Source organism: Sorex araneus, chromosome 8 (genome assembly GCF_027595985.1).
Source record: "Sorex araneus isolate mSorAra2 chromosome 8, mSorAra2.pri, whole genome shotgun sequence".
Classification (NCBI taxonomy): Eukaryota; Metazoa; Chordata; class Mammalia; order Eulipotyphla; family Soricidae; genus Sorex; species Sorex araneus.
The window spans coordinates 42003310-42015429 of NC_073309.1; the positions used below are offsets into that span (position 1 = coordinate 42003310).

Here is a 12120-nt window from a genome sequence, read left to right on the forward strand (position 1 = left end):
TCAGAGCCCCACCCTTTGGACCTCACCTTCCACCCACTAATTGTATGTCTCTAAGTTCCAACCTCCATCTCCCCTTTATCACTCAGATTCAGAGCCCAGGTGAAGACCTCAAATCATGAACCCCAAACTTTGGAGTCCCCTGTCACACACATCCCAACTCTCCAATATCCCAAGCCTGAGCCTTTTGAGGCTCAAAACTCTGGACCCTGAAACTCAGACCCACAAATTCGTGATTCAGGGTTCAGTATCTGCAAAATCAGACTCCAAATCTCATACAGTAGCCTCAAAACCCTGAAAAGACACTCAAAAATAACCACCACACCTCAACCCAGACTCCCCAAAGCCAGCTCTGGAGCTCAGACCTCATTATCAGGGAACATTAGTCTCAACCTTTTTTTTTTTTTTTTCATTTTTTGTTTTTTTGCTTTTGCTTTTTGGGTCACACTCGGCGATGCACAGAGGTCATTCCTGACTCTGCACTCAGGAATTACCCCTGGAAGTGCTCAGGGAACCATATGGGATGCTGGGAATCGAACCCAGATTGGCTGCGTGCAAGGCAAACGCCCTACCCTCTGTGCTATTGCTCCAGCCCCTAGTCTCAATTTTTAAATCCAAAACAACTTTCCCAACTTTAGACCTCACCACTCATATCCTACTTACAAGTTTCAAGTAGAGTCCAAACATTTCAGGGGCTGGAGTGATAGCACAGCGGGGAGGGTGTTTGCCTTGCACGCGGCCAACCCGGGTTCGATTCCCAGCATCCCATATGGTCCCCTGAGCACTACCAGGGGTAATTTCTGAGTGTAGAGCCAGGAGTGACCCCTGTGCATTGCTTGGTGTGACCCAAAAAGCAAAAAACAAAACAAAACAAAACAAACAAGGAACATTTTATTATCGTTCTGTTTCCTAAGACTCCCACTGCTCAACCTGTACCAGGCCCCCTGCCTTGCATGGGGAAGACACAGAGCTGCCCCCCACCCCCGCCCCAACTCCATTTCGGTGCCTAGCCCCAACCTTTCCTTTTCCCCTTCAGGCTTTGTGACAGGAGGTCACGTCCTGCGCCTCTTTCATGGACATATGGACGAGTGTCTGACCATCTCCCCGTCTGACAGCGAAGATCAGCGCAGGTCTGAGCCAGGGGACACTGTGGGCAAAGGTGGGCTGGGGGTCCCGACTCTGGCTCACTGAAGCCTGAACCCCTGACCTCACTCTCTTCTGCACCCTCAGGGTGGTGTACTACGAAGGGGGAGCTGTGTGTACCCATGCCCGCTCCCTCTGGAGACTGGAGCCACTGAGAATCAGGTGCGAGGGGGGGCAAGAGCTTATTGCGGGGGGCTAGGGGGTTGGGAGGGCAAAACGGGCCCTGATGGAACAACTGGGGAGGATTTGAAGGGAAAATCTGGTGCTCAAGAGAACAATGAGGGTCATTCTAGGAATTGTAGTGTCCTGGGAAAAATGGGGTGGGAGGTAACTCTTGAGGGAGGGAGCACATGATGGAGTGACTAAGGGCTCCAGAATGAAGATGTAAGGAGTGTAAGGAGAGAAATGAGGGGTCTGAGGGAAATTGGGGTCCCCTGGAGACATCTGGGAATCCCTGAGGGCCAAAGAGAGTCTTGAGAAAAAATTGAGGGCCTCAATTTTTTTTTTCATGACGGTTTGTACCACACCTGGTGATGCTTAGGGGTCACTCCTGGCTCTGTGCTCAGGAATTTCTCCTGGCAGTGCTCAGGAGACCATATGCGATGCTGGGGATTGAACCTGGCTGACTGTGAACCCAGTTGGTTGTGTGCAGGACAAGCACCCTCCCCCCGTACCCCATGTGCAGCTTTGATGGGAAGGCCTGGTTCAGTCCCCAGTCCCATGGTCTCCTGAACACTACTGGGTGTGACCAAACATTCCCACAAGGGCTGGGGTGTCCCTGGGAGGACTTCGGGGGTCTGCTGAGTTCTGAGTCTCTTGTTTTCCACCCCGCCAGCTGGAGCGGGAGTCACCTGCGCTGGGGCCAGCCACTGCGCCTCCGCCACGTCACCACTGGGCGCTACCTGGCACTCACCGAGGACCAGGGCCTGGTGATGGTGGACGCCAGCAAGGCCCACACCAAGGCCACTTCCTTCTGCTTCCGCACCTCCAAGGTCAGTTGGTCAGGGTGCCCGCCCCCACCCCCAAGTCTCACCCCAGACCCTGCACTTCCACCTCTCGGTGGGGATTCCCTGTTAAACGTGCAGGTATAAAAGGCTGACCTCTGCCCTCTGCCCCTGCAGGAGAAGCTGGATGTGGCCCCCAAGCGAGATGTGGAGGGCATGGGCCCCCCTGAGATCAAGTATGGGGAGTCTCTGTGCTTCGTGCAGCACGTGGCCTCGGGCCTGTGGCTCACCTATGCAGCTCCAGACCCCAAGGCTCTGCGACTTGGAGTGCTCAAGAAGAAGGTGGGTGCCTGGCAGGGGAAGAGTGGGGTACAGACAGGAGGGGCCTGGGATGGCTACAAGTCTCTGACTTTGAGGACAGGACTGAGAGAGAAACTGATGTTGAGAGGAAAGAAGGAATATGGAGGCTGCAGAAATAGTACTGCAGGCATTGCCTTGCATGTGTCGGTTCAATCCCCTGAGCCTGCCAGGAATGATCCCTGAGCGCAGAGCCAGGAGTAAGCCTCAGGGTGAGGCACAAAATACAAACAAAAACGAGAAATAAAGAACATATATGTGAATATGTTCATGCAGATTGAGGCAGCAAGAGAGAGAGAAAAAGACAGCTAGTGACAAGCTGACTGAGAGTAATATTTAACAGAGTGTGGATCACTCGTCATAAGGGGGTGTGTGTAGGAAAATAGGTGAGGAGGGCTGAAGGACAGCGCAGGGGTAGCTGAGCACCTGCCTGGCCAGGATCTGGTCATGTGTTCAAATCCCCAGTGTCCCGAATGTGCCGACTATGGTTCTGGGCAGTCCTGCTGTGATTGCCACAAGCAATTCTGGGCCAGAGCAGTAGTACAAGGCTGCTAGCCTTGGACGCTTTTGATCTGCGCTTGATTCCTGACACCACGTATAGTCCCCCGAGGCCCACCAGGAGTAAGCACTGAGCACCACTGGGTGTGGGTTCCCCCTTCAAAAAAAAAGAGGAGTGCTGGCAGAGAGATTGGGAGCTTGGGCTACTTTGGTGCTAGAGTCTGGGGAGCCCCACCTGACTTTTGTCCCCCATGGCCAGGCCATGCTGCACCAGGAGGGCCACATGGACGACGCGCTGTCTCTGACCCGCTGCCAGCAGGAGGAGTCGCAGGCGGCCCGCATGATCTACAGTACCGCCGGCCTGTATAATCAGTTCATAAAGTGAGCTTTGTGCCCCAGGGCTGGGCCACCCCAGACCTGTTCATCTCCCACCTGCTCCTCTCCAACTTCAGCCAGACCCCTCACCCCTAACCTCCTGACCTCTGGACACTTGACCCCTAATTTGACCTCAGGAGCATAATCTGACCTCATGCCCCTGATCCACATCTCATTTTCACACCCTGTGCGGAGGCGGGGAGTGGGGGTGTCCTCGCCCTGGCCCTGCCAGGAATTCTGGACAGGTGCCAGCCTCTGCTCTGTGGGCTCTAGCCCGTCTTTCAGCAAGGGTCCCATGGGGGCCCGGCGGTGCAGGAGTGGGCTGGCTGACAAGGCGTGGTCCTCACAGGGGCCTGGACAGCTTCAGCGGGAAGCCGCGAGGTTCAGGGCCGCCGGCTGGCACAGCGCTGCCCATCGAGGGCGTCATCCTGAGCCTGCAGGACCTTATCGGCTACTTCGAGCCTCCCTCCGAGGAGCTGCAGCACGAGGAAAAGCAGAGCAAACTACGAAGCCTGCGCAACCGCCAGAGCCTCTTCCAGGAGGAGGTGCGGCTGAGCGGGGGCGGGGCCAAGAGGGGCGGGGCCAACGGGGTAGGACCGCAAAGAGGCGGGGCCGTGGGCAGGAAGGGCGAGGATAGGGGCGGGCCATTAGGAAGTGGGCGGCGGGGGGCGGAGCCATATAGAGTGGGACCATGAAGGGGGCGGGGCTTCGGAGGGCGGGACCATCTGAAGGTTGGGGGCACTGGGAAGGTAGGGCCAGGAGGCGTGGGGCCACAAAGCCCAGCAGCGGGCTTGGTGGCTGAGGGGACTGGGGAAGTAGCGGCTTGGTATTGGGCGGGGTAGGGGCCAGATAAAAGAAACAGGGCCTGTGAGAACAGGAAGATCAGGCCGGCTGGACCAGGTGAACACGCGAGGGGCGGGATCTCGAGGGGGGGCGGGGCGTATAGTGGTGCAAGGTGTGGGGTCTGTTTTGAGAACACACGGGAAGAGATGTCGGGGGCTCCACTTAACCTCCCCCCGTGTCTGAATGGGAGGAGCTGAGTGGGGTGGGAAGAGGAACTAAAATCTGGGGCCTCTGAGGTCTCCGAAGGTGATGGGGGTGTATATTAATTTAAAGGTTTCCAATTTAGCCCCACATCTCTCCAGGGACTCCCAATCTGAGCCTGTAGGTCAGCCCAGAAATGATCACAGTAATACAAAATCTAGTTTTTTATTGTTACTATTGGGATATGCAAAGCCCTTAGGAGAGGTAGCACATAGTAGATGCTTATGTAAATGTCTGTATTATTACCTTGACTTTAGCTCCATGTGACATCTTCACCCACCACTTCCTCCTCCTGACCCCATGCACGGTTGTCATTATGGTGCAAGTAGAGTTCAGAAAGGTTAAGGAACAGTCTTGAACCCACAAGCATGCTGAGAAGCAGCTGTAAACAAACTCCTGTCTGTGGAGCTGACCTGGGAGCTGGAGGACAGACAGACCACCCATGAACTAACATTAGACAGAAGGACAGAGGGGGGTGAGCGTTAAAGGGGTAAAGAAAGCAGGGCACAGCTGAGTGCTGGGGTAGCTGCAATTTTTCTGTTGCTATCGGTTTGGGGGTTACCCCCAGTGGTGCGCAGGGGACTGTACAAAGGATGGAAATTGGGGATCATGGCCATGGAGGGTGTTCTGAACCTGAACCAGGAGTGGGGGGCCGGGGGGTGGCAGAGATGGAGAGGAGACAGCAAGGGCAACTAGATACAGCAACTGTCACCACTTAAATAACGAAATTCCAAAGTGAGTTCATTCCAGATCTGATGGGCTTTGTTAAATGATTCGTGAGCCAGGCAGGCTCCAGCTAGCACGAAAGGCCCCGAGAAGAAGCTGTCCAAAGGGCAAGGACGTTCTAGGCAGAAAGGGAGCAAGAAAAGGGGAGAGGAAAGGGGTTCAGGCGGAGGTCACCTCCTGGTGGCAAATGGAAAAAAGTCTTAGGGGAGATGATATTTCCATTCCTTGGGGAATGGAAAAGATGAGCTCATTGGTGTGAGCAGAAAGTGCCACACTGGCCAGCGAGTGCCACGTTCCTGCGGGAGGCTGATGCCACAGGGGGCTGGGCACTGCACCAAGCTTAGGTGGGAGGTCTGAGTGGGTGTAGCGCACCCGCCTCCATTGGCGACCTGCCACTTCCTTTTTTAAACTATGGTGTGGGGGCCACTTCCAGCAATGCTTGGGGAGTCACGTGGCACCAAGGACCCGACCCAGGGCCCTGTCCAGGCAAGGCATATGCTGCAGTGCTTGAGTCAAGGCTGGGCTCCTGTCATTTCCTTTTCTTAACACATTGCAGTACTGCTTGTGAGAACTCCTAACTAGAAACAGACCAAATGTTCACCACCTCCAGGGTAGCTCCCCAACGGTGCGACCATCCTCCTGACAGCAGTGAAAAGTGACAAGGCAGCCGCGGGCAACAGAGTCTTGAATCTTGGAGCATCAGACTGAGAGAAAGATTCCATATTCAAGACTTGCTGTTACTCCCAATTTCAAAAATAAGCCAAACCAAATTATGTGTGTATTGGCTCACACATACCTTAGTTAAAGCAGAGACGCAAAGAAAGGATTTCTCTGCCATTTAGGATGAAGAAAGGGTTGTGTGATTAGGACGAGTGGGAAGCTTGTCAATTTTCTCACTCTTGATCTGGTTCCCAAGAGGATCTGGGTTCTTTATATTATTTATGAAGGCCTCGATACCTGATTTCTATCCTCAGGCTTTTGTTTGTTTTTGAGTCACCCACCTGGTGATGCTCAGGGGTTATTCTTGGTCCTGCTCTCAGAAATTACCCCTTGGCGGTGGCTGGGGGACCATTTGGGATGCGGAAAAAAAAAAACCTCAGTGGGCAGCATGCAAGGTGAGCCCCCGAGTCTTCTTTCCTCCTCCCTTCTTGATTTTGCACTGGAATACTTTCCTTCTTGCTGGAATTTAGTTGAAATTCCCCAGTCAATACTTGCCGCACATTACAAGCCATGGGGGAACAAAGTGTAAAACCTCTGAGTCATTGGACCGGCCTTCCCAGCTCGCAGAGGTTGACCAAGGCCACTCTGCCTTCTGGCTGCAGCCTGTAAACAAGTGTCCACGCTCGCCAGTCCAGCTTGTGCTCCAATGAGGCTGCTCAAAATCATTTTGTGGGAACATTGAGGAGGAGCAGCACCAATCCTGGTCAAGTTGAAGTAAGGCGCTGGACCTGTTTGATTCCATTTTGTTTCCCTTAAAGTTACATTTCCAAGAATCTACTGAAGATGTCAAGCGAGGACATTCTGGGTCTTTTTAGTGCCACATTCTGGTGCTTTTTGTTGGTTTTGCTGTTCAGAGAGGCCCCTAAATGTAGTCATGAAACCCTTTCCTGGGCACGAGAAAAGTGTGATGTGCCTTAGTGAATGTATGTTAGACAAGCTGTATCCTGGCAGAATATACAGAACAGTTGGCCATGAGTTTGTTTTATTTTAATTTTTGTTTTTTTGGAACCATACCTGGCAGTGCTCAGGATTTAGTCCTGGCTCTATGCTCAGGGATCACTTCTGAGGCTGGAGCAGTAGTACAGCAGGTAGGGCATTTACCTTGCACACACCAATCTAGGTTTAATCTCCAGCATTCCAGATGGTCCCCTGAGCAGAGTCAGGAGTAACCCCTGGGTATTGCTGGGTGTAGCCCTAAAACAAGCACTGTAGCACTGTAGCACCATCGTCCTGTTGTTCATCGATTTGCTTGAGCGGGCACTAGTAAGGTCTCCATTGTGAGACTTGTTGTTACTATTTTTGGCATATCGAATATGCCACGGGTAGCTTGCCAGCTCTGCTGTGTGGGCAGGGTACTCTCAGTAGCCTACCGGGCTCTCCGAGAGGGATGGAGGAATCGAACTCGGGTCAGCCGCGTGCAAGGCAAATGCCCTATCTGCTGTGCTATTGCTCCAGTACCCCCAAAACAAAACCAAACAAAATTAAAGGATAACTCCTGGCAGTGCTCTGGGGACCATATGCAGTGCCCGGGATTAAATGCTGGTTGACTATATACAAAGCAAGTGTCTTCCCCACTGTACTCTCTCTCTAGCCCCTCGACTGTATATGCTTTATGTGCCTCTCTTTGTGTTATAGATTGCAATATAAAAAAGGGCAAAGACTAAAATGAAAAAAAAATTCTCTCTGGTGGTTGGCGTAGAGTGTGACCTGGGCCAATGGGGACCAGGAGCAGGGTGCTAGGGAAAGGATGGGAAGGAAACTGGGAAGGAGAAGCACAGATTCAGTAGGGATGTTAGTGAGGGTTAGGGGCAGAGGTTGAGGTGACAAGGATTTGTGGAGCAGGAGAGAAAGTTTATGGGAAGGAATGGGCCCATGAAGACAATGTCGCTAGTTTAGCTCTGGGAACACTCATTCATTATTGTCAGAGTAATAGAAATGAGAAAATAAGGGCTGGAGAGATGGACAGTGGGTAGGGTACTTACCTTGCATGCATCCAGCCCAGGTTTGACCCCTGGCATCCCATATGGTCCCCCTGGGCACTGCCAGAAGTAATTCCTGAGTACAGAGCCAGGAGTAACCCCTGAGCATCACTGGGTGTGACCCAAAAACCAAAGAGGGGGGGAACGGAAATGAGAAAATCTGAGAAAGGCCAAAAAGGGGACTGGGGATTCCTCTGGTGATGCCCATTTTCTCCACCCCAGGGGATGCTCACCCTGGTCCTGAATTGCATTGACCGTCTAAATGTCTACACCACCGCTGCCCACTTTGCTGAATTCGCCGGGGAAGAGGCAGCTGAATCCTGGAAAGAGATTGTGAACCTGCTCTATGAACTCCTGGGTAAGCAGCCCTGGTCCTGACCCACCCGGGAGCCCCTGGGGCCTTGGGTGCCCTGGCCTGACCCTCTTTCCGCCCTTAGCCTCTCTGATCCGTGGCAACCGCACCAACTGCGCCCTCTTCTCCACCAACTTGGATTGGCTGGTCAGCAAGCTGGACCGGCTGGAGGCCTCATCTGGTAGGAGAGCCCCAAGGGAGCGGACGGGCCCTACTGGAGGGAAGGGAGAGCCTCACTGTCCCCTCTGCCCCCCGGACAGGGATCCTGGAGGTGCTGTACTGTGTCCTGATCGAGAGCCCTGAGGTCCTGAACATCATTCAGGAGAACCACATCAAGTCCATCATCTCTCTCCTGGACAAGCATGGCAGGAACCACAAGGTGGCCCCTCGCCCTGACCGTGCCTTCTTTGACCCTTGAACTCCAACCTCTTCCCATGATGCCAGTAGCTCCCCGTTTCTCCCTCCCCATCCTAGTTCGGCTCTCTCTCTCTCTCTCTCTCTCTCGGTAATACCCAGGGGTGCTTGGGGGCTACTCCTAGCAGTGCTTGGGGGGCTGTGGTGGTGCGGGGCTTTGCACCTGGCCCCCTGCATGCAGAGTGTGTGCTCTGGCCTGTCGAGCTCTCGGTCTCCCCAGCACTCGTGTCGTCTCTCGCGGCTCCTCTGGCTCCTCACTGGCACTTCCAGTTCCACCCAGGGGTCTCCACGAGTGGGGTTTTGTTTGTTTGCTTGTTTGATTTGGGGCCGCACTCCGTGGTGCGCAGGGCTTTCCTGGCGAGTCTCTCAGGGATCACTTCTGGAGCCCTTGAGGGGGTTCTGGGGATCGAACCCAGGTCTGCTGTGTGCAAGGCAAGTGCCCCAGTCACTATATCTCTCACCCGCCCCACAAACCCATGGTTTTAAAAGGGGTTCAGGCCACAAAGGTGCCTCATTAGAGCTCCGAAATGTTCTCTGAGATTCCCACTTCTGCAGCCCGAGGTGTCCTGGCTCCACTGCATGATTCTAATCGTCTTATGTTTATAGGAGCCACGAGCCCCTGAAGAGCCTGCAACCCTACTAGCCTCAGATCTCCTCTTGGTCACTGTCTCACTGATGCAATAGCAATAGCCCTTTGAGCCCCTTGCCCTGACCTCTGACCTCATGCTCTCCTTTTTATTTTTTTGCTTTTTTTTTTTTGGGTCATACCCAGTGATGCACAGGGGTTTCTCCTGGCTCTGCACTCAGGAGTTACCCCTGGCAGTGCTCAGGGGACCAAATGGGATGCTGGGAACCGAACTCGGGTCGGCCACGTGCAAAGCAAACGCCCTAACCACTGTGCTATCGCTCCAGCCCCATCATGCTCTCTTTTCTGACCTTACCAAAGCTTTGTCCCAGCTCAGATGCTCCCAATCTCTCATCTGACTTCCCACTCGTATCACCTCCTCTTAGACAGCATTTCCCAGAACCTTCACCTCCTGCTTTCCACCCGGGGCCACCCCCCTGACCTCTGACCTTGACCTCCAGGTCCTGGAGGTGCTGTGTTCCCTGTGTGTATGCAATGGAGTGGCCGTACGCTCTAACCAGGATCTCATCACTGAGAATCTGCTCCCGGGCCGCGAGCTCCTGCTGCAGACCAACCTCATCAACTATGTCACCAGGTCTGGCCCTTGACCCTGACCCCAGAGCCCGATAACTTCAGCCTTCTCCCTGGCTCAGCGAGCCCCCTCATCTCCCACCCCTGGAGCCGTGCCTGGCCCTCTTCTCTCTGCCCGTGCTATTCTGCCACTGTGGTCTGTCTCTCTGTCTCTCTCTCTTTTTTTTTTTTTTGGAGGGGTCACTCCTGGTCATGCTCATGCTCAGGGTTACTCCTAGATCTGTGCTTAGGAATCAGTTTTTTTTTGTGGGGGAGGTCACACCCGACGATGCACAGGGGTTACTCCTGGCTCCTGCGCTCAGGAATTACTCTTGGCGGTACTCGGGGGACCATATGGGATGCTGGAAATTGAACCCGGGTCAGCCGCGTGCAAGGCAAAGCCCTATTGCTGTGCTTTCGCTCTAGCCCCCTTAGGAATCATTCTTGGTGGGGCTCGGGGACCATGTGGGATGCTGGGGTTTGATCCCCAGTCGACTACGTGCAAGGCAAAAGTTCTCCCCACTATACTGTCACTCCAGCCCCGTTTCTACCTCTTTTCCGTCTTTCTTCATGGTCTCCTGCTGTCTCTGTCAGCTGCTCCCCCTGCCTTCCCTCTGTCGCTCACCGTGGCTTTGTGCTTTTCCTGGGTCCAGATCTTTCCTGCTCTCTCCCTGTCTCTGGCTGCCAGCACCCCACCCTCCCTCACCCCAAACTCTCGTCTCTCCTGCAGCATCCGCCCCAACATCTTCGTGGGCCGTGCTGAGGGATCCACGCAGTATGGCAAATGGTACTTCGAGGTGATGGTGGACGAGGTGGCCCCATTTGTGACAGCTCAGGCCACACACCTGCGGGTGGGCTGGGCCCTCACTGAGGGCTACAGCCCCTACCCCGGAGGCGGCGAGGGCTGGGGCGGCAACGGGGTCGGTGATGACCTTTACTCGTACGGCTTTGACGGGCTGCACCTCTGGACAGGTATCTGCCCCCCTGTCCCCCCACACACACACTTTGGGATGCACAACCCTGGCCTTCACCCCCAGAGCTTCCCAGACACCTCACATCTTGGGGTTCTTGGGATTCTGACTCCAGAAAGAGGTCACTACTGGACCTCTTCCTCTCACTTCCCAAGTCCTTAACAGGAAAACTTTCAGAGTCCTGCCCTCGCCCCAGAGCCTTCAGACCACTGACCCCAGCATTGCATAATCTCTGTTAGGGGTTCCTGATTACTTTCTTTGTTTTGGGGGGCCAAACCCAGCAGTGCTCAGGAAGAACTCCTAGTTCTGCACTCAGGGATCACTCCTGGTAGGCTTGGGGGACCATATGGGGTGCCGGAGATCCAATCTAGGTTGGCCGTGTGACACGCTGTACTTCGGCCCCAGAGATCCCAGATTGTTAAGACCTCTGATCTTTAACTTCTGACCCCTAAGGTTTTAGAAACCCAACTCTGGAAGATTTTCATCTCTGATCCTACAGCTCTCAGGACCCTTGATCTAAGGTCATCTAGGACCAAACCCCATAGGGTCATCTACTCTGCCTGGTCTCTGGGTCTCTGACCTCTGACCCTCCCTACTGACCTTGGCACACAGGTCACGTGGCGCGCCTGGTGACCTCCCCGGGGCAGCACCTCTTGGCAGCTGAGGATGTGGTCAGCTGTTGCCTGGACCTCAGCGTGCCGTCCATCTCCTTCCGCATCAATGGCTGCCCGGTGCAAGGCGTCTTCGAGGCCTTCAACCTCGACGGGCTATTCTTCCCTGTCGTCAGCTTCTCAGCCGGTGTCAAGTGAGGACTCTCCCTGCCCCCTCCCAAGCCACCAGACCTGGGACTGTCCCCACACAGCTTCCCAGGCACCCCGCAGCCTCCTGAGAGGCCAGGACTCAGCTGCCCAACCCCCAGGACTGACTGGCCACATCCTGCTTGCCGCAGTCCCAACATGACCATCATGTGACCCTGGACCCTTTTAGTGTCCTCCCGTTGACCTCAGCGTCTCTCAGCCCCACTTCCTGCCAAGGGTTCTGGAGATTACACAACCTCTCCTAGCCCCAGACCCTTCCAGCCACCTCCCTGGTGACCTCAGGTTCTCTCGATAATTCTTGCCCATCCCAGGATGTCCCCAGGGCTGTGATCTCAGACAGGGTTGGCTGATGACTCCAGCCCTCCCGAGGGCCTCAGTGATTGTGGGGTCACCACTGACTCTGTCTTCTTGCTTTGGTGGCTTTGGGAGGGAACCAGGTTCACCCATGCCAGGCTTCTTCTACCTCGCCTCATTCCCAGCCTCAGTGCCATCATGCTTCCTCTCTGCTTTAGGTTTGGGGGTGCCACACCTGGTGGTGCTCAGGGGACCATGTGAAGTCTGGGATCCAAGCAGGGGCTCCTGTATGC

General features: G+C 54.6%; 1 protein-coding gene across 6 annotated transcripts in view; it reads left to right on the forward strand.

Annotated features, from left to right (window-relative positions):
* Window positions 1-12120, forward strand: part of RYR1 (ryanodine receptor 1) — a 118017-nt gene that overhangs the window by 12149 nt on the left and 93748 nt on the right. For all 6 annotated transcript variants that reach the window (XM_055145250.1, XM_055145253.1, XM_055145252.1 and 3 more), the window contains 12 exons: window positions 1034-1127; window positions 1228-1302; window positions 1976-2132; window positions 2262-2426; window positions 3199-3320; window positions 3664-3859; window positions 8006-8141; window positions 8221-8316; window positions 8396-8514; window positions 9636-9769; window positions 10475-10716; window positions 11328-11520. In XM_055145250.1, coding sequence (XP_055001225.1) covers window positions 1034-1127; window positions 1228-1302; window positions 1976-2132; window positions 2262-2426; window positions 3199-3320; window positions 3664-3859; window positions 8006-8141; window positions 8221-8316; window positions 8396-8514; window positions 9636-9769; window positions 10475-10716; window positions 11328-11520 — 1729 coding nt within the window. The remainder of the gene's footprint in view (window positions 1-1033; window positions 1128-1227; window positions 1303-1975; window positions 2133-2261; window positions 2427-3198; window positions 3321-3663; window positions 3860-8005; window positions 8142-8220; window positions 8317-8395; window positions 8515-9635; window positions 9770-10474; window positions 10717-11327; window positions 11521-12120) is intronic.